The sequence below is a fragment of the Bombus affinis genome, chromosome 7, assembly GCF_024516045.1.
Source record: "Bombus affinis isolate iyBomAffi1 chromosome 7, iyBomAffi1.2, whole genome shotgun sequence".
In the NCBI taxonomy this organism is placed as follows: Eukaryota; Metazoa; Arthropoda; class Insecta; order Hymenoptera; family Apidae; genus Bombus; species Bombus affinis.
In genome coordinates, this window is record NC_066350.1 from 4,728,767 (window position 1) to 4,751,651 (window position 22,885).

The 22,885-nt window shown below is 28.9% G+C and overlaps 3 protein-coding genes across 5 annotated transcripts; all 3 read left to right on the plus strand.

Moving 5' to 3' along the window:
* Positions 1-3,122: 3,122 nt before the first annotated feature.
* On the plus strand, positions 3,123-4,380 carry LOC126919051 (sentrin-specific protease 8-like). Of its 2 annotated transcripts, none has more exons than XM_050727740.1 (2): positions 3,123-3,278; positions 3,531-4,380. In XM_050727740.1, the coding sequence occupies exon 2, from the start codon at positions 3,566-3,568 to the stop codon at positions 4,238-4,240; it is 675 nt and encodes a 224-aa protein (XP_050583697.1). In that variant the 5' UTR covers positions 3,123-3,278; positions 3,531-3,565; the 3' UTR covers positions 4,241-4,380. The 2 variants fall into 2 exon arrangements, with proteins under 2 accessions (XP_050583697.1, XP_050583698.1); XM_050727741.1 differs by lacking the exon at positions 3,123-3,278 and adding an exon at positions 3,287-3,454.
* A 1,499-nt stretch (positions 4,381-5,879) lies between these two features.
* Positions 5,880-15,194, plus strand: LOC126918291 (uncharacterized). 2 transcript variants are annotated; one of them, XM_050726002.1, is made up of 11 exons: positions 5,880-6,077; positions 8,183-8,425; positions 8,801-8,927; positions 9,886-10,029; positions 10,207-10,334; positions 11,272-11,463; positions 11,599-11,798; positions 12,146-12,295; positions 12,532-12,709; positions 12,838-13,168; positions 13,699-15,194. In XM_050726002.1, the coding sequence occupies exons 2-11, from the start codon at positions 8,276-8,278 to the stop codon at positions 14,028-14,030; spliced, it is 1,932 nt and encodes a 643-aa protein (XP_050581959.1). In that variant the 5' UTR covers positions 5,880-6,077; positions 8,183-8,275; the 3' UTR covers positions 14,031-15,194. The 2 variants fall into 2 exon arrangements, with proteins under 2 accessions (XP_050581959.1, XP_050581960.1); XM_050726003.1 differs by lacking the exon at positions 5,880-6,077 and having other exon boundaries at positions 8,298-8,425; positions 8,845-8,927.
* Positions 14,195-21,588, plus strand: LOC126918293 (uncharacterized). Its single transcript, XM_050726004.1, has 11 exons — positions 14,195-15,058; positions 15,162-15,332; positions 15,806-16,076; positions 16,585-16,748; positions 16,920-17,070; positions 17,355-17,525; positions 17,608-17,703; positions 17,787-17,973; positions 18,723-19,048; positions 19,647-19,838; positions 20,303-21,588. Exons 2-11 carry the CDS (start codon positions 15,252-15,254, stop codon positions 20,446-20,448), a joined length of 1,785 nt encoding a protein of 594 aa, XP_050581961.1. The 5' UTR covers positions 14,195-15,058; positions 15,162-15,251; the 3' UTR covers positions 20,449-21,588.
* Positions 21,589-22,885: the final 1,297 nt, after the last annotated feature.

A 22,885-nucleotide genomic window follows, 5' to 3' on the forward strand; every position in this document is an offset into this window, starting at 1 on the left:
AAGAGAACTTCTCACGGTCGATGATCTACCTTGAGATGACCACGGGACCTCATTCTTAAAGGTCAGTGGATATTTTCAGCTTCTAATTTTAATAGTACTTAATATTAGTACTTATTACCCTATTTTATTTTATTAACTGCAATTTTAGATAGTTGAAGCAATTTCGGTATGTGGCTACTGAAAATTCCGTGCGAGAATTTGCGAAGGGGAAGGCGTGCGTGAAAATCAGAGCTTGATGAACACGTACGCTCAGCAAGTATACGGGAAAGGAGGAGGGTACTCGAGAAAAACGTATAATTCCTAGATTGCGCGAACGAATTGTAGCGGAGTGTACTGTCTGTAATGATTAACAAGGTCCTATTGGCATTTTCGTTCCCGTTGAAAGTGTTTTCGTTATGAATGAAAAATAAAATGGAACTAAATTTATGTGTCCATGAAGAGACGAGCTATGGGTATTTTTATAAGATAATATTGCTTCATTGAAATTACCATTATCGTATCAAACAAGATATCAAGAAAAAATTAACTTAAACGGTTAAATTTAATATATTATTCTATACGATTAATATTGTTCAATTTCGTCTTGTTAATACGTTTATATTGTTTAAATCAATTGCGGTACTTAATTTCTTATTTAACAAGTGTAAATACTTCGCTGTTACATACGTTACACAATTTCGGGTCTGCATACTAATTCTTTACGAGTGAAGCATGTTTGAAATTTCATACCTGAACCTTAATACTTTTAACCCATACTTTAGTGAAAGGACTATGCATTTTCCCTGTATAACGTGCTTCGGGATGGTCGGTGTTACTTTTTGCGTTACGTCTTTAAGAAAATAACAGTAGTAAACTTATATTTCTTCTCATTAGTTGCGTTTTTGATTTCGTTACAGAATGTAGCTCATTAAGATTTAAATGGTATACATATGTAAATTTAAAAATTTCGTGAAATAGTGAATGTAGTGAAAAATTACATTTTTCTCAAATTCAAATACGTCATCGTGTTAATATACGAAACTATACTTTGCACAAATATTGTACATACAAACGTACATTAGGTTGAGAGAGAATATAGAGCCGATCGAAGTTATATATATATAACTCATATATATATTTTCTTTTCTAATTAATGAAAAACAGCATTCGTTAAAATGTAGACACTTTTAGCAACAACTTGTAACCGTATTTATTCTTTTTCTTAAAATATTCAATTGCTTCTGGATCAATACATTTTTCGAAATGTTTTTAATTACTACGACTTAATTACTGCAGTGATACTTTTCTATTTTAATGAGTTGCCGGAGTTATTGAAACAAATTTGTATGAGGAGAAAGAAATGAATATAACGATTTCTTATAGATAGGGATAATATTTATAATAATTTAATAATAATAAGAGTGAATGTAATAAAATGTCTTTTATACGAAATAATTATAAATAATTTAATTTAAACCACAAGTAATTATGCATCAGTATGAGCGGGTGCTTTAACTTTGTATCAGCTCGGCAAAAGTCGGACGAAATCGACTCGAGGCTCGGGAGCCCGGGATTCTTCGGTTATTAAGAGGGGATAGTAATGTTTAGATATATTCAAAATTTAAGACCGTGTTAAGATTTGTAAAAGTATAACAGTAAAGGACTTTGTTTAAATTCATACCATAACGTTTAGTTACGGACAGGTAATAGTAGTTTAATCGTTTATTTATTATCTTTTATTTAGCAAAAGTTAATATTCTATGTCTCGTGATTGTATTAATTATAAAAATATCGTTCAACTATAACGACCGCTAAAATTTCATCTACTATACGGTTATGTGAACTTTTTAAATTATGTATTTGTATGTAAACAATTACATATTTAATGATGCACATTCTTAATTTTTTTAAATTTAAGGTCTTTGAGGTTTAGCATACCTCGCATTGGAAATATATTAAATATCGCAAGATTAGTAAATCAGACGAAATATTATGCTGATACCTGGTGTCGATTAACTGAGAAATATGGACCTGTTGTTGGTATCGGACTAGCTTTCGACAAAACACTGATTATAGTTTGTAGAAAATCTGCAGTCACAGAGATGTTAAATTGCCCTGAATTCGATGCTAGAGCAAATGGATTTTTATATAAATTTAGAAGTGGTGGCATTCGACAAGAAATATTATTTATAGATACTGATATATGACTCAGCCAAAGAAGGGTTAATTGAAATCAAATTTATTTCTATTTCATAATTTATAATTTGTAAATAGAATTAACTATTCTATGATATCGATTTAGTTATCATATATCAGTACGTTAAAGAAATATTTTTAATATTTGACAAAATTTAACTTAATATTTAAAGATCTATAAGGTATATATAGAATGTTCCAATCTTTCTCTGCAAAATTTATTAGTATATTCTATAAACAATTCCAATTCCTTAGCCTCCGAAATCTCCAGATATCACGTCCATAGACTTTTGCTTGTGGAGAACTGTAGAATCTTACACGAATTAATACGCATCAGAAGCTAATGTAAAAGATTCATGACGTATTTGCTGCAATTAAGGAAATGAATAAGAAATTACTATAAAATACTAACTTCTGAAAAATAATTTTGGAAATAATTTCGTACTTTCAATTTATTTTTTTTTTTTTTTATTACTGTTGAAATACGCCGTAATAAAAAATTTATCAATGAATTTTTGTGATATTTATTATTTCAGTATTTCAATCTATATGATTTTATTAATTGACATATTACAGTTTTATATTCAAATTGTCAGACTCCAATAATTTATATTCGAGAATGGCGTATTGATGTGAAATGTGAAACACAAGCATTGACTTACAAATGGCGGCGCTTAATGCGCTACACCGTGGCAGAACTGCAAGGTTCGTCATAAAATGCGGGAAAGTCAAAAAGAAAATATTTTACAGAATGAGGCACTTGATATTATCAGGTTGAATATTTATTATTGTTGCCAATGTAATCGAAACACGAAAAATTGTATATCGTGAGATAAATAAAAACAAATCCTCTATCTCTAAACTAGAGTATGTTGAATGAATGTGCGCCATCTGTGAGATTGTTGTCATAAGAAAATAGTGTTTATTATTTTATATAAGTTTCTTCTCTATTTTATGTTTTAATTTATACATGACATACGTTATAAGATACAAGAGGATTCGAATTTACATTTAGTACATAGAGAAGAAACAAACGTGGTTTGGTTTTCGTTATGTCGAAAGTGATGAAGAAAGTTGTTAAAAAAGATCTTTAAATTTCTATGGTAATATATATAATATGCAGTAGATGGTACTAACATAAAACAGAAAAGTTATTTATATATTATATTTACTTAAAAACAATCGAATCGAATTCTGATTTAAAAATGTTAATACACATTAAATTTCGTCAACTTGTTAAATATTTAATTTATTGTATCATGATACATTGGCGTAAATGGTTTGGTTCTATTTATTTCACATGAATATGCTGTATCGTATAGTTTGAAGTATAATTCAAATTTAACTTTCCACAGATTTTTATCTGCATTGTTTTTGATTGCTTGACAACATGGCAACAAACTCATCAGATGAAGTTGTTTTGAGCTACTACGATTGCTTACTGAGAACAAGTGATATTGTATTGCTTCAAGGATCACATTGGTTGAATGATGTTATAATAGGATTTTATTTTGAATATCTGGATGAAACATTTAACAAGACTGAGAGAAAAGACTTTTACTTCATCAGTCCTGAATTAACGCAATTGTTAAAAATGACAGATCCAAATCAATATATTATATTTTTGGACCCTTTTAGTATATCAGAATGCAAATGTATCTTTTTCCCTTTGAATAACTGTGATAAAAAAGATACAGCTGGAGGAACACATTGGAGTTTATTAATATTTTGTAGCGGAGATAAAACATGTTATCATTTTGATTCGGCAAAAGGATATAACGGTAGTATTGCCTCAAAATTTGCAGAGAATGTAATGAATTGCGTACTTGAAAAGAATGAAACTAACAGGAGATTTGTTGAGGTAGATAGTCCACAGCAAAAAAATAGTTATGATTGTGGAATTTATGTGTTATGTTTAACAGATATTATTATAAATCATCTTTTGAAAACTGAAATATTAGATGGATGTGATTTTAACGAGGTTATAAAAGTAGTAAATACAAAACGTACAGAATTATTAAACTTGATAAATGAACTTAAACGTAAACCACTTATTAATTTATGATAAATATCATGTAAATATACAATTATTACATTTAATTATTTTTGTATAAATATATTGTAAGTATTCTATTATCAAGTAATTTGTTTACAATTTTATGTTTCACTTATCATGTAACAAATAAATTTGCAAATATATTAATACTTACTAGCATTATTATTTTACATATTCCTGTATTTTATATATGTATATAGTTATAGTATATAGAATATTATATTATATATCAATACATAATATATTTACAACTTATATGTTGGTGACGTTGATGTACATTCGTGAAATAAAGAATACCAGTTACATCAATTCCTAAATTTATAGATATACTGTACTGTACAGTCGGACACTGTAACGCGGTACTCCCATAACGACGACTAAAAATTGCGCCATGCGTATGACACGATGAAGAAGTTGCTGGAAATGACTCATTTCTGATATGAAAATATGCGTACGTTTGAATTTACTTGAAACTTAGTTTTGCATTAACTCTTGTGCGACAAGGAGGGATTGTTTACAGCGTGCATTATGTAAAAGTTATTATCGCGGAACGCATATTATTTTGTCATACTAAAAAAAGACCACATATTTATTTAGTTATAGTCTTCTTTGTGCTCTTGGATTCATATAACGCGAAATCTGTATAACACGGAACGTGTATCTCCCGTTATAGGCAGTCCTACTGTATTGTACCATAAACTGTGTTGCAAGGAAAATCTAGACTATTAATAAAACAAATCAGAGAAAGAGATTAAATTTCGCAAAAGATAATAAAAATAAGATGTAAAAAAGAACTAAATATCAATAAAGATATTTGAGATATAGCTATGTATTCAAGTAAAAGTAAATTAACATGTTTAGTTCAGATGGATACAATTATGTGCGAAGATATAAAACTTATGTCCAACAGTAAATCACGGATTTTATAAAATATATATAAACATATATCAATCATACATAACATAAATATAAACATATTTGTGTGTGTGTTTAAGTTATTCAAAAAATTGTACGTAAAATTAAAAAAAAAAAATTATTATCGAATATCAATAGTAGATTTACTTGCAGGCAGATAAAAATAAATCCAGGAATTAACACGGAAAGAACTAAATTTATAAAAGAATTAAATTAAAGAAATAAAAATTAGATAAATATGAACTAGACAAATAGGAATTAGATAAATAGGAATTAGAAAAGGTATGTTTGAGGGAACGAGCGCAAAGTTTGAAGAACCTTACGTAAAAAAGGATATGATAGTAGGATGGCCAGGAATTGCCAGAAAGAAATCTTGGGAAAAGAAATCAAAGAGAAAAATGTTTAGAGTTCGTTAAAATCTGTTAAATCATGATAAAAAATTGTATTAAACTGTTATATTTTCTGATGAAACAAAAATAAATTTATTTAATGTGAGCTCTATAACTCCGCTAATCTTCACCATCAACACAGATGTACGTTAAATTTTGAAAGTAATTATGTATTTGATCGATGTTGTTATTGACATATAGATCTAATTATGACATGACGTACTTTAGGTGTTACTCGAGATAGTTTGTGTGATATGACAACAATAATAACGGCAGAGTTTTGTTTTTGAGTTTTTTGTTTTGAGGTTTATTTTGTTTATTAAATAGATCTTATAGGTATAGGATTGATAGGTGTAGGATATTTAATAAACAAAATAAACCTCAAAACAAAAAACTCAAAAACAAAACTCTGCCGTTATTATTGGTATAGGATTATTATAGGTATAGGATTGATATCCTATACCTATCATCACTGTTCTGTACACAGTGCTCCGCGCAGCCGGATATACTGTAATCTTGTAAATAGAAAAGAATTTCATCAGGTAAAATTTTGATTAATCTAGCCGTAGGTGTTCACTCTGAAAGTAGCGGTATTTTGAATATTTAAAAATCACCTGTATATCTTTAAATGGAATTATAAATTTTTGTATACATCGATCGATCTTTATATTATCTATAAAAAGCTATTAAAGCACTTATATCGAGAACTGATTAATTTCAAACATGTTTTAATCTTAACCTTAATCTTGTAAAATTTATTACATGGAAAATGACAACGCAACATTTCCATATTTCTGTTTGCTTTGCCTTTCATACACTCAGTTTGATGAAACCTTTTAAACTATGTTATTTCAGGTACAAATACAGATTGATCTATAAAAAAGATGTTGCTATTTCTATATTCAGAGGTAGGATTACAGTAGTTATTACTATATTGTACGGATAAATCTATCACACCGTTCTGAGCCGAAAAAACCTTTATTGCACGTGCTTACATAGACTAGGGGAAAAAACAAAGGAGCATCTTAAGAACTATCGATCGAGTCTATCGATCGCATCTAGAACAATCTTCTAGTTACTGTTTTTTGTAACTAGCGCATCCGCATGTGGAGGGCGAGCACGAACTCACGTTGTCATTTTCAACAAAAGATTTATAAATCTACTTGAAAAAATAGACTTAAAAATAGACATGAAAAATGTGTGACTTAAGATCCCGATAGTGTGTTATTTGAAACCGTTTAATTTCGCTTAATAAAATATTTTTCTATCTTCTACAGTTTCGGATTTATAGCTTGACTTTTTGACAATTTGTTACGTGGAAGACCTCGTATATATATACATGTATACATATGTACGTTCATACGTGCGGACATACATATTATACGTGTAAATGCTTAAGTACTATCTATTTAAACATTGTTGCACTATCGGCATATAGTTGATCATTATTTTATATGACACGATAATTTTACAGCACAAGCTGAACGTTTTGTACTTATACAGTTTCATGTATATTCAGTATAGCGAATATGTACTATTAAACATTACAGAATCTTTAGTAACGTTTTTTAAAGCACTCCGCATACAATTGTAATGCATCTAAATCTTTAAAATAATATACATATTTTAAATGAAATATGAAAAACAATAGCTTCCAGGGTAGAATCAGTACATAAAGCTCAAGGATAAATTGATAAGCATCGTTGCATTGCAATGCAACACTGTTATCGCTCTTTTTGTTCAAACGAATCTCTAGTACAACATGAGATTCTTTTGCAAACAATAAATTTATGCTTGGTGGGCTAATCATAGCTAATCATATATGTGAAACAGATAATATTTAGCTCTGACGCAGCCATTGAATAACATAATGTCCAAGATGCACAATCCGAAGCTAAGAAATGTTGCCAAATGTTAATCTCAGTCGTCATCAAGCATGAGTCAATGTGTTTTCGAGATGTAATACACATCTTGAATCGCAATTGTGGATACGTTACTTTAATTTTTCATGCTTCGAATGCGCAAACCGTCCATCGAGAATTATCATTGTTTTTCAAGTTTCTATGAATTTTTTACATGTATTAAGAATTTCGTTTTAACATAGCCAAATATACTATAATCTAGATAAGTTGATTTGAGTTGAGTCGTTGAATGTGCTAATATAGTGTTGAGTTCTAAAGGTAAAAATTTACTAAGTGGAAGTTTAATAGTGGAAAGAAAATGTTTTTGTATTGTTATGGTCGTTCGATATTATTTAGGAACTTTATAATAATGTATAATATATTTAATAATCCAAAGATTATTCATTTCCTTCAATTCATTCATTGTAATGAAATTTCAAGATATTATAAACGTATGATATAAACGTGTCCCAACTGTATAATTCGAAACATTAAATTGGAGCATAGCATTGTATACATATATCGCATAAGTAAAAAGAAAAAAAAATTACTGCGTTTATTAAAATAGAGCAAAAGAACTTTTGATCTATAAATGTGTACGAAACATACTTGTTTTAATCAATAAATATTTAATAACTCAGGGTTTGGTAATTACTGTTGTTAATTTAAAATGTCTTATACGTTTAATAATAATTGTATCGCAACTTTAATAGAGCAGAACGTATAATGTTTCTTAATATTTTCAGGTATTAGTTTATTATTTTTAAGAGATTAATGTAGACAAAACTAATAGATGCACAAATTTGCGTACAAATCTTGTGGAATTCAGTCGTGTAATCATGTCTACTAAAAAAAACGAAGTGTTATTTAGTGAAAATGAAAATACGCCAGAGAAAGAAACAGAAAATGTACATAATTCCGATGAAAATTTTGATCCACCTGACGGTGGCTGGGGTTGGGTTGTAGTAGTAGCAGTTGGATTTTCTAATGTAAGTTATGTTTATTCTCAATTCTTAGTATCTTATAATATAATAATATTTTTATGATAAAACTTTGAATTAATGTTACAAATTTTATGTGATTTATGATCTAATGTAACAAAGATGTACATAATCTAAAAGATTTCTTCCTACGTAAAGCTTATTGTTTATATTATAATGATTTATATTAAATGTAAATCAGAAATATGTAATGTTTGATTTAATTACGAAATTTGTCATTTTTATTATATTCTGTAATTTAGAGCTTATCTTATTAATAATGTGAAATCATCGTTAAATTTTCATTCTCGCATAAAGAAATATTTTAGATTGGGAATCTATGCTTACTAAAAATATAATCAACTATGAATGGAATTTTTACAGCTTTGTGTATTAACAATATTGCAATCTTTCGGATTAATATTTAGAGACAGATTTGCAGAACTGGGAATCAATTCGTCACAAACAACGACTATAATAAATATAAATTTTGCAGTAAATTCATGCACTGGTAAGTTGTTTTCCAATTATTCGTCTTCCGTACTGATTTTTCGCTTACGTGCTTCACTTTTTAACTACGTTTCATCGTTAATTATCTTTTCGCTAAACATGACGATATAAAACTCTATCAGCTTACGAAACAGTGCGTTACTGTGCGTAACAGTTGTATTGATAAAAACAAGCATGATTTTATCTTAACACCGAATCGGAATTTTGTGCTATTCCATTATCTTATAACATATCGCTAGGTGCAGTCACTACCTATCATTTCATGCTGCCAATGGTAGTTATGTAATATTACGAACGTATATCCCACAAATTCATCGAACTTAATTAAATGCAACGATTGTACTTGCTGACGAACAGTTATAGTCATAGATCTTGAGAAGAATTTAAAATGGAAAAGCTTAAGTAGTTGCGATAATTTAAACGTGTTTTCCAAGTAGCGAAAAGAAACATTAATCTATCTATAAGTTACGTAGACCGTAATTTATTTACGTTAGCACGCTGTTTACGTTATATGATATTTATATTTTATTATAATATTTCTTAACATTGACACGCCTGGTTAAATGACCGGTTTCAAAATTTAATTTAAAATTGTACATTCGTTGTTATTTCGTTTATTTATTTAACTTTATGGGAATTCTTATATTGACAAAAGTTAGGAAATTAATTAATCAGATAATACAAGTTTAATAATACAATTTTATGGAAATTCTTATATTAACAAAAATTAGGAAATTGATTAATCAAGTAACACAAGAATGTACATAAAGTTAGATGAACAAAAGAAATAGCAACAAATGTACAATTTTAAATTAAATTTTGAAACCGATCATTTGACAAAGGTCATTTGATGTTATTATTACTATCTGTTATTCTTGTACCATATCCCCATGATTATAAACAGCGATAAATTAATGAATTTATCTAAAATTCTTTAATAAAGATGTTTTACATTGTAGGTTTAGCTAATGGTCCCCTGTTTAGAAAATACAGTTATAGGCAAGTAACTTTCGTAGGCTCTCTAATTTGCGCTATATCGATCACAGCATTGTCGATGACAAGAACTTTTACCGGAGCTTTAATTTTCTTTTCTATTTTATACGGTAGGTTAAATGTGATAATACAAGATAGATAAATTTGGGTAATGTTAACAGCGAAATATAAAGAACGACATGATAAAATATTCATCGCGCAAATTTCAATGATATTCTATTTATAAGTTTATTTAAAAAAAGAAGTATTAAAATACAGATGATTAACGTTTGAGTTGCTGATTTCAGGTACTGGATTTGGTATAACGATGTCATCAAATATTATAGCTTTAAATGCTTACTTCAAAAAGCAAATAAGAACCGCTATGAGCCTTAGCTATACCTTTGCTGGCATAGGACCAATAGTAATGCCGCATGTAAGTAAGTATAATTTATACGAAGGAAAATAATAATTTTTGAATGTACAATAAATAAAGAAAAGTCAGGTAGATTATGCTTAAATATTTCCGTGCAATTTTCAGTTGTGTAACAACTTTTTAATTTCATAAAAAATTAGTGCCACATAAAATAATTCCCAAATTATTGATTCTAGACAATTAGATTAATACAGTGGAATAGACCATTTTTTTCTGAAGTATGACGAAATTGAATATTTCCTTACAAAATACACGGTTAGTCGACAAAACGATATAGAGCAACGTTTACGTTGTTCAAGGACTAACTTTACACACACGATTGTTACTTGTTAGTCATAAGCCATAAATGTACGGAGCTTTGTGTTCTTGGTTAACAAGATACCGAGATTAAACATTGCGACGTTTTCTTATAGTTGCATTAAAATTTAAAAAACCATTTTAAGAACTTGAGATATCATACCTGCAAGTATGATCTATAAATCTATAAAAGTAATCTATGAGGAAAAATATAGTTTTAAAAAATTTCGATATACAAGTACAATGATATAACAAATATTTAAATAGCGCTATGTTGTATTAACGAAATAAAAAAGTTTATCATGAAATTACCTTTAAATAGAAAATATGGGCAGCTGTACATACTGTCTTAATTCTAGCGGATTTTTTCCACAGAAAAGATGAATTTATATTAAACGTTGCTTACCTCTTTTAGCTCCGAAAGTTAAGTTATAATAATAACACAATAATATAATAATTTATTTGTACAGTAGGCCCATAGCCAGTTACAAAGAGGTTGCTGCACTCTTAGTCCTAATTATATTATATTACTGTCTAGTTTTATATTACTATCCTGTTATATTATATTACTTAGCTCTTTCTTAATACAAGAGCTAAGTTATAGTTGATACAATATAGTAATAATTATATTAATTTCCAGATAATTACATTGCTGATGCCAATATATGGTATGGAAGGCACTATACTTATTTTTGGCGGTTTTATATTTAACGCCATAGTTTGTGCTCTTCTGTTGCAACCTGTTTCTTGGCATGTAAAAAAGAGACAAAATATAGAAAAATCTCCGAATATCAAAAACGCGAATGCCGAAGAATCGCCAATGACTGATAATGTATAGCGTAAAAATAAGTATCATGAGAATCATTTAATAACATATATAAACAATATAAGAAACAATTATAATGTTAAGAAATGATTCTTATCAACGTTTAAAACTTGTATTAAAAAGTAGTTATATTTTTTCTAGATAACAACGAGTGTTACTTCCCAAGGTAGATCGTTGGAAAATGTTGCCAAGAATACGCAAAGTAATTATAGTATTTTGAATCTTGTGAAAGAAAAGTTTGGAAGCCAATATTTGTATTACGACGATAAAGAATATGGTGCTTGCGGTATAGACGTAATGAATCCTGGAATACCAATGATGTCCCGAGCTAATGATGGATGGTAGGTGTGAAAATGTATGGAATAACAATAAAAACTGAGACTCATAGTGATTCGTTTTGTCACTAGAAGTGTACACTATAGAAAGTGATAAGAAACAAGAGAAACAAGATTCTTTATAAATAATCGTTTCTTTTGAAGCGGAATGTTACAGTTCGAGCTTCATAAATTTATATTTCAGTTATTAAGTAAAACGTACTATGCGCAGGTAGTAAACTAGCTACTCTACTAAGTAATATTTCTTAAATAACATGCTTTGCATGCACGTCGTTTTACGTGCAATAAATTTAAGATCTAAAAGTTTTCTTTATGTGTAGCAATTTAAAAGATAAGAAACGAAATATACACAGGTTCTCTAGAAGAAATACTTCAACTACGTCGCTGACGTGTAAATCATCGAAAAAGGAAAGCTTGTCACGGACTTCAAGCTCAACACCATCATTAAATTTATGTAAACAATCCAGCCTTAATAAAAGATGGTCGGTTAAAAATCTTAATAGGTAAATATATAGAATATGGATATTTCGCTGCCAAATCTGACATCGATATTAAATATTTTGATCTTCCAATACTTTAATCTTCGATAGTAAATAAATCAGCTTTTTGCTATTGCTAAATCTAAATTACTTATTTTGTAATTAATATTATGTAACACTTAGTTAATACAAATATAAGCGTAAGTATACATATATACATACGTACATGAAATATACTATTACGTTAGAACTATTTACAGATCAAACAGTGAGACAGAAAAAAGTCGAAGAAGTCATTTAGCTCCATTGGTTATCGCTAGCGAATCTTGCGAACATGGTGCGCATCTTGAAGATTGCAAAGATCCAAATTGTCGGCATAAATCGGAAGAAAATTCAATAATGCTCGAAGAATTTGAAAATAATCAATTCTCAAAAGAGGTAAGTTTGATTAAAGTTTTAAAAGTGTAAAAGAAAAGCAAAGAAAAAGAAAACAAATGAAGAGATAAGAAAATTTAAAAATAGAAAAATAGAAAACTAGTAAATATAGAAAAATATATTAATTTTAGGAATGTGTCGAGGAAACGACAAAGAAGAAAACGTTCTTGGAAGCATTGATAATCTTTTTCGGCCTGCATCTTCTTCGCGATTTTGTTTACGTGAATATAATGTTGGGTATTACCTTCGCCAATTTCGCAGAGATCAATTTTTCGCTCTTAATACCGTTCATATTGAGCGAACGTGGATTATCAAAAATTGAGATTGCGACTGTAATGTCAATTCTTGCTAGTTTCGATGTGATCGCTAGATTGTCAATTCCTACAATTGCCAAGCTTGTCGGGTGGCAAAATAGGACATTCTTCCTAGTCGGTGTTTGTGCGACGGCGGCAGGTCGTATTGGTAAGGAATCAATACATTTGCTTGAAATTTAGTAATTTCTTTTAGTATATAATAGAACTAATTACATGGAAATGATAAAATTAAGAATGTCTATTCACTTTGATCTTCAGTTTATCAATATGGTATATAAGACGACGTCTCTCATCTTTCGATTATTTTAATTAATAATATTTTATACGTAATTAGTACTATCTCGTTAATATGTGAATTCTTATATATGATATCATTTACCGTTTTGTATAATACTAAGACATTACGGACTATCTTTCTGCTTACTTACATAATTCCCATCGGAACTGCGTAATATGTACTTACGAGGAACCAATTAAATTTCTCATTTTTATCGGATCAAACTATAAAAATAGAATGACAATATTTATCGTATTTCTATGATGTTCTTTAGTTCATTTCTATAATATATATACTATTATACGTATATGTAAATGATATATTTAATTTCATAGATATAGATCGTAAGAAGCATCATATAAAGAACATATAATTTGTATATGTCTGTCAACTTCTTTCAGTTTTAGCACACGTTCAAAATTTCGGAGTTATTGTGGCAGTTGCGATTCTAATTGGTGCTGGAGATGCTTTCAAAACAGTCTTTATGGCCCTTGTACTCCCTAGTCATATTCCTCTGTCGAAGCTTCCGGCTGCGATTGGTATACAACTTTTAAGTTGTGGTATTGTTTCATTGACCTTAGGACCAATAGTTGGTTGGATTAGAGACGTAACTTCAAATTACACAATTATGCTTCATTTTTTGAACATTTTTACGTACTTGACTGTAATTTCGTGGTGGTTAGAAATCTACCTTACGAAACGAAAGTCAACGGGAGCAGAAGAAGAAAAATAAATTAAACATTTAACACGCTGACGATTCATGCCACTCTAACACCGAGTACTGTTCTTCTTCTTTTTCGTTAACGTAGAATGAATAGAACGTCTGGTTTCCCTTTTTTTTTTTTTTTTTTTGAATATGGAAATTTTCATTATTTAAAACAAACTTATGAATTAGCAGAAAATAATCAGTTTGTTAGTTCAGTCTCGTTTAGATCACTGGAACTGAATTTTCTCGACATTTAACAATGTTTTTCTATGATATGGAATCTTTACCACGACAAATAAACAAGCACGTATCTTGTATTTATTTGTAACAAAAAATGGTGTATGATCATATACATATATATTGATAGATAACAAATAATTAACAATGTATTTAAATTATGTAAATGTTAGCATTGAATTTTAGATACGAGCTTTTCTGAGATAAGAAGAAAATATGAATACTACTGATTATCTAACCTTTCGTATTATTACGAGCAATTTTAATTCATTGTCATAGGCTGATGATATTTATATAGACTTGAAGTGCTAAATGACGTAAATATAAAAATTAGGACAACACGATACTATATGATTTTACATTAATAACGAAATATTTTCAGTTTACGCGATATGCAATGACAAAGCATTATAAAGATAAAGATTAGATTAATCAGCGGTACGTACTTGACTTTATCGTTTACAAAGTAGAATTCACTTTGTGCGAAAACTTCTCTCAGTACCTGCTATGTTAGCAATGTAAGACTGATATCAACGTCGTTTATTATAATTACTCTATTATGCTGTAAAATTGTCTTAATTTCGTTTAAGTACATTATTATGAAATTGTGTGAGTGTGACTCATGTTTTTTATGTTGAAAAGAATGGCAAGATGTGTTCACTAAAAAATATGTAAAACCTTTTACGCTATGATACTGTTATTTGTTATTAGCAATTAATCTGCTGTGTTAATTTTTTAAATTGTTATTACTATCAGTGTTATTAGAAGTTAATCTCGTTTAAATGTAAATGATATAACCATATGAAACGCAACATTAGGTAATATAACTTTTAAATATACGTAAGATGTTAATCGAACAATTGTAAAGAAGATTATTTAAAAGTTAATATATTTTCTATTGTTAATGTTCTGTGGACAAAGATGATATAAATAAAGAAGCTACTGCAAATAATATTTTATTATGGTGTGATACAATTTGAACAAGAATAAAGAAAAAAGAAAAAGAACAAAATGAGCGCATCAGACACTGCTAAATTACCTCCAGATGGAAGCTGGGGTTGGATGATTGTCCTGGCATATTCATTGAACGGGGTACGTTGAACGTAATAATAAATTTATAGCAACTTTATATTTATAGCAAATTTATATTTTAATACATCGTTCAAATAGTACAGCTAACAAAATGATCGTCAGGATGTCGTTATTGAGCCTAAGTATCAGCTTTTTCTAATAAAAAATTTCCATGTCATTTTCTTAATTAAAATAAATTTCCATCGATATACTATCGGTATTACTTAGAATTGAAATATCTCCTCACCCGTAGCACGATAATTTCATATCGTTGCTTTATCATAGGAAAGGATTTATGATTTTTTTCAAGTGGCTTCTGCATTCTATTGTCTGTAAAATAACAATAATTTTTATATTAGAGTAATTTCTATCTTTTTATCAATCGAAATAAAGGCTTTATCATTTAACTAAGTTTATACTTGAAAATTTACTTTTATGTATATTAATGAATTTTTTTCCGACTATTAATAGTATTGAATTGTTCTTATATATAGATATGTACCGTATCGATTATGCAAGGTTTTGGATTAATATTTAAAGATATTTTCCCTCGTTTTGGATTCACTGCGACGGAGGGAACAATCATTATTAATACAAATTTAGCTTTCGGCATGCTCCTTGGATTGATAAACGGTCCGCTTCTACGACTTTTCGGATATAGGAAAATGGCTATGATCGGTAGTATAATATTCAGCAGTGGAGTAATTATAACAGCATTCGTCAAATCTTTTACCTGTTTAATTATCTTCTATGGTATATTCGCATGTAAGTAAAATTTCCATTGTATACTATTATAAAAGGCAATTGTTTGAATATCTAAATAATATAAATAAATAATAAGAAGATTACCATATATACAAGGTGTTTTCTCTATCTTGTGCATTTAAATATCTTCGTTACTTTTAGAAAATAATGTAAAGACTAATTTTTAAAAAACTAGCTATAAAATTCTTTTCTATTGCTTCGTTTAATGTAATGTATTGGGCTTTCTTCGTGTAATAAACAGAATACGGTTGCTGGCTTTCTGCAAAGAGGAAGGCCTCGCTTTCTATTTTTAAATTAATTAACAATAGTTTGTTCCATCGTTTACCAAGAAAGTATCAGTATCAATCATTACATAATCATATGAATATGTCAACTCTTTGTCTTATGACACTCTTGCTATCTACATAAGCAAGCATTAACTATTTATGTCCATGTCAAATGGAAAATATTATATTTAAACATAAACGTTATTTATGTTTTAATCCTAAACAGTATTTCTTCTACACAGCATTGGGTACGTCGATGACATTATCTGCTTTTTCGTATGCGTTAAACTCTTACTTCACAACAAAAAGGGGACGTGCAATATCCTTAGCAATGACACTTATTGGAGTTGGCCCTATAATTGTACCTCAAGTGACCACTTTATTAATTTCATATTATGGATCTCAGGTATTTTTAAACACATTGTATATTAAGAAATTTGTATAAAGGAAATTATATTTTAATTCTACTATACATATTAGATAATATTTCTTAAACTAAATAAAAATAATTTCAAATAGAAACGTTTAATTAATCCTATATTTAGAATTTTTACATTTTTCAATTTTATATTACTAGGGTACGATATTGTTATATGGAGCGTTCACATTGCACTCATTAGTAGGTAGCTTGTTACTGCATCCACTCAAATGGCATACGAAAAATGCTACTAAATCGGAAAGTGTGAACGGTGAATCGTCGAAGAATGAGAATGAAAATACAATCAGAGGTAAACATTTCTTCAAGGAGTAGGAGCAGAAACAAACATTTTTTTTTATTTAATTTTTACTGTTATTCGATATTTATTTAATTGCAATTATTACCCAAAATTTATATTCTAATTTATATTATAATTATTTTAAATTCATCTTTTCTTATTACTTCAAAATTAATTTTGTTATCAAAATTAATTTTGAAAACAATAATGGACTGTTGATTAGCTTTTCATTTATAAATATTTTCAAGATTAACAAAATTTTGAAAAATTCTAGATTAAAATGAAATTTGTTTTAGAACGGAAGCGCAGTATTTTCCAAGACGAAGAAAGTTTTAAAAGCTCAATATTAGACTTAGTTAATGTACAAAGAAAAACGACTGTTTCAAGCATCGATCACGATGCAGAAATTGGAAGTATATATGGATTTGATATACCCTATGCTCGACAGATGTCTGAAACATTAAGTGGTAAGCGATAGATTTATGATATATCCAGGCTACTGCACCTTAATTATATGAATGATGATTATTAAAAGAAATGTTAACGCAGCTTCGTTAGGAGAAAAGGAAGTTGATATGTACGTAATTGCCGAAAATGGTCAAACGGGAAAGGAGCGTCGAAAAGTTCAGTCTTGTAATCGTCGGTGTAAGTATATTAATTTTTTTTAAACGAGACTAATTAAGATATAAACAAATAAATAATTGGAAATACATACGTTCTTATTTTAGTAAAAAGCATTGAAACAATCAATCTCGGGAGCAGTATAAAAATTTTCGAAGAGAAACCTTTAATTAAATGCAGTAGCATAGATGAACTCGAAACGAATAATTATCAAAGTACGATGGAAAACGATACATTATTAACGAAAAATCATGCAAACTCAGTGTCGAATGGAAATATTGACAGCAATGGAAAGTATGTATACACGTTCGGATTAACGTGAAATTTAAAGGGAATGAGATTTATTTGGATATAAACGTTTCACTGAAATTAATAATATAAAATATATGTATGTCTGTGCGTGTGCATATTCTAGTGTGAATCTCGGAAAATTTGTGATACCTCGAATAATATATTACTGTCTTCTTGTTGAAACTAAGCATATATCGGATATTATGTTAGCGTAAAACTGCTTCTTTAACGCTTGATACCGAAATTGTTGATTATATGGTGGTTTTTGGTCAAATTTTTAAATATATATATAATTGAAAAAGGAGAACATTAATTATAATTTGATGATTATTGCCTTTTGGTTTATTTTATTACGTAGAATCACTCGTTAAAAATATTTTCCTATTTTTTCTCAACGTATTTCTCTATGTATGACTCTTAGTGTGATGATAAATGTCGATTCGAAATAAATACAAAGAAGTGTACTTTGAAAAATAAATATTTGTTTTAAATACTTGATTTTTTCAAGGATATACGCATTCTTTTCAAAAGAATCGTAAAGAATATTTGGTACGAATTTTTCATTTTGTGGATCTTAAGAAGTCTCGTGGATGACTGTTCAAACCGATTGCTGTAAACAGCTTTAATAAATCTTAATCCCTCGAATACTGAAGGACGATAACAAACAGTGATATACTGAATTCAAAGAATGAGGAAAAAAATAAAAATATTATATCTTAGCTGTATTTAATATCAAATTTAAACAATTTTAGGTCTGAAAAGGAATCGACAATGACACGAATATTCAAGACGATATCAGAGTATTTTGATCTGGATTTATTGCGAGATCCGATCTATGTAAATATAATGTTGGGAATGTCCATAGCTATTTTTGCTGAAGTAAATTTCTCTCAATTAACACCATTTTTCCTGTCGGATATGAAGATATCAAACAATCAAATAGCGACTATAATGAGTGTTATTGCCAGTGTAGATTTGGTATTCAGAATTCTTGCTCCTTTCATCGGCGAGTGGCTTCAGCAACCACCAAGAGTAATGTATCTAGGAAGCTTATGCCTCTTAATTATCAGTCGATCAAGTAAGCATCCTATCACATATTTAATAAAAGAACATTAATTTCTAAATTAACCAAGTAAAAATAAAATAATGTTTCATAAGCACTTGCCTCATCAAAAAAAAGGTATTAATTCGCCAATTTTTCATAAATATACATAGAGATGTTGATAAGAATTCTTTGATAAAAATATTTCAGAATATTTCCAGATTTTTTGGAAACCAAGAGCAATAAAAAGCTTGGTCGTAGGTATAAACGACCCAGCTTGCTCGCGGAGGATTGAGTCTACATAGGTAAACTGGGTCGTTGATGATCCAAGTGCTTCGACCTTGAATTTTTTCCTCTGAACCTTTTACTTTTATTGGAATTACTTTGGAACACTTTTATGGACAAATTTTTTATTTAATTTAAAATTTGACTTAATAGTAATGTTTCAAATTTTTCGGATCTAGTAGAGTAAGAAAGATAAGTTTGAATAGAAACGAGCTAGTTTGCCTATGAGGCACGTGAAAGGACATTTTTGGCTACGATGAATTATTTAAGATTTAAAACATATGTTCAAACTTACTATTTTAGCATAGAATATCTCTTCGTAACATGAATCTGTTTAATCTCATTACAGGTTTATTATTCGTCAATGGATTTATTTCATTGATAATCGTGGCTGTTGGATTGGGAGCTGCTAAAGGGATACGTTCAATATACATGAGCTTAGTAATACCTTGTTACGTGCCAATAGATAAATTACCTAACGCATCGGGAATCCAAATGATTGTAAATGGAGTAATTCTTTTGTGTGCTGGTCCTGTGCTTGGTATGTACAAAACTAAAATACATCACGTATATTTGTATATTTATATGTATTATTATTATGTGTAGTATTAGTAGTATTATTACATTTCTTACCACAATTACGTTCATGTTTTAACTGAATGATTCTAGAAATCAGATTCATACTTTGAGTAGACTACTTGAAATTTCCTATTTAGTTTAATGTGATCTTCCATGTATTATAAAGTGCCCATTCTGGTATCTAACACATAATTGTTAATCCATTGAGTTTCAATAATTCTTGCAAATAGTTTTTAGGAATTTTACACATGGAATTAGTAACAGCGAGAATTATCATTGAAGAATTATATTTAGTCAAACCTTTTTTTATTTTCCTTAAAGAAATATATTTTTTAAGCGTGTTATATATGCAAAACAAGGAATACGCGATACATTTAATAATTTTCAGGAATTATGCAATTATGTTATTGTCTGTAATTATTGCAGGTATAATGCGTGATAATTTTGGAAGTTTTACACCTTGCATAATTGTGATAAATTGTGTTACGGCTCTAACAGTCACAATATGGACAGTGGAAATGTTAATCATCCGAAAGAATAAAATGCAGAAAGAGCAGCGAGACTCTCCTTGAATTGTTCAAGACTCTATACTCTATACACTTATTCGTAACTAAAAATAATGTTTTTATTAAACTTGAATCAATGTATATCACTGTACACGAGACAGAGCATTTTTATCACGAGCTGCCATTGGTATATACAACGTGCATTGTAGTTGTGATTTTTCCAAATTTTGAGCAACGTTCGATGTTACGTATAACATTTCTCCACTGAAGAAACGAAGTCGATAAAATATTTCCATATGATAAGAAGATGAAATATTTACTAAAGTTTACTAACGAAGACATTAGGCTATAATTTAATATATTCATTAAGATAACTCGTGAAATGTTATTGACATATATCAACAGAGATTCATTTTTCAAAACACAAAAGACAAAAGAGATTTCATTTTTCACTTATACACTTAATCGTCCATTCTTCGTTTTAATTAAATCTTTACAAAACATTCCGAATGACAAAAATACATTATAACACGCCTTAGATGCCTGCAAAACGGCTTCGAAGAATTTATCGCTGAAAAAGAATATTTTAATAAGACAATCACGAAATTATTCAATAAGTTAATAGGTAATTTCTTAAAAAATTTGTTACGAATTTTTCGAACTATCCAATAGAATGATTAAAATTTGTTAACTAATTTTAAAAATTATTATATGTATTTAAAAATAATACTTGATGCGACATTTAAAGTATTAACGATTATACTTACATATAGTGTTTATTAAAGAAAAGTTTGTACAGCACTTTCTATACGGATCACAGCAACTGCTATATCATCTCAAGTTTAATTAAGGTCGTGTGCTTATTCAATGTTGTTTGCCACAGAACAGACTTAATGATGTGAAGTGTTTCGTTACCGCAACTCAGGTCTTTTAACAATCACGATCTTCCGCACAACGACAATAGATTCTTTTTTCTCAGAATCTTCCGGTAAAAGTTCTCACACGCTGTTAAAGGCATAACACAAAGAATTAAACGTTTTACATATTTTAAAAAGAGCCGATAACACGGATTAATGTAAATATTCAAAAATAAGCATGATAGTACCAAGAAGTTCTAACTGATTCGGAACAAATGTAATTGTACATATGTATATATGTATGCTTGAGTAAGTTAAATGAATAAACGATTGTTTTTTAAAAACCCTATTTTGAAAAAATTAATTTCCATCGTAGGAAAATATACATACGCTTCGTCATTTTATATTTTTCTACGCGTGTTTATATAATATTTGCACGTATATATAACGTATATACACATCTATAACTCATATATAATTTAGGTCTATAATTTACAAATAATTTGGTACTTTGAAAAAAAACATTTTATATATCTTATTTATTATATTTAGTAGGAGAATTTGTTTGTTTATTAATGTTCCATATTACGGAAATCTTTCTTTAAGATCATTGTAATAGATAGAAGTAAGTCAATAAAAAGTCAAATTCTCCTTTGAACGTATGTATTCAGTCAATATATATAAGAAGAATGAAATTATTAATTCCGATAATTTCAATATGCATTTACGAATCCAAGATAAATTTTATACAAATGTGTCTCTTTTTTTCAAGTATTCACTCTTAGAACTTTCTAATCAGCTTTAAACCAATTTCTGATATAATTCTCGTATCGTTCCGTAAAAGTTTAAAGCACAATAAAATTAGAGAGTGTCATCGTAAATTTCAGTCACGAAATCATGGTAAAATGGTCGCACTTTTCAATTGATGAAACAACGTGAACCGGAATACGATCTCCTTTCACCATATAATTGAGAAAGTCTTAAACATTGTCAAACACGTAGTACGCGGAATACGTATGAGTGCATCGCTGTAGCATCTGAATACAAATAGCTCTTTTTGGGTGGCTTCCAAGTGCGCGAAATCATCGAAAGTGACGGTATAAGAAAACGTATATTTAGTTATATATCCAGAGAAAAACTTATTGAGATAGTTAAAAATAAAGTTGAGTTTCTAGCTTTTAAACTTACTTTGAATTTAGTTACATTACATTTACATTTACATTAGTACATCTAGTAGTAGAGTTTAGTACATTACAGAGTTGATTCTGCCCCTCTTAAAAATAGCCAAAAAATAGATAATGGTCCCTCTAATTTTATAACTACACTTCGTCGAGTCGAAGAATGTTTATTTTTATACATTTCACGCGTACATATATGTTGTGCGCTCTGTGTTCTACTCCTTAATGTTGTAAAGGCAAACTTCAAATTCAGAATTGAAAGAGATTTTTAACAACATCAGAGTAATGATTAACGTTATTATGATCTAATTTATTCGACAGTCTATAGCAACTTGTAACTGTTGAATTTTCCACTATTTTACAAAAATAATTATGGATTTTTGTGGATACAACCTTGTCAGTACGTACTTACAATTAATTTAATCCTATTTATCAAACTTATAGTATGTTTACTTTTACGTATTTACA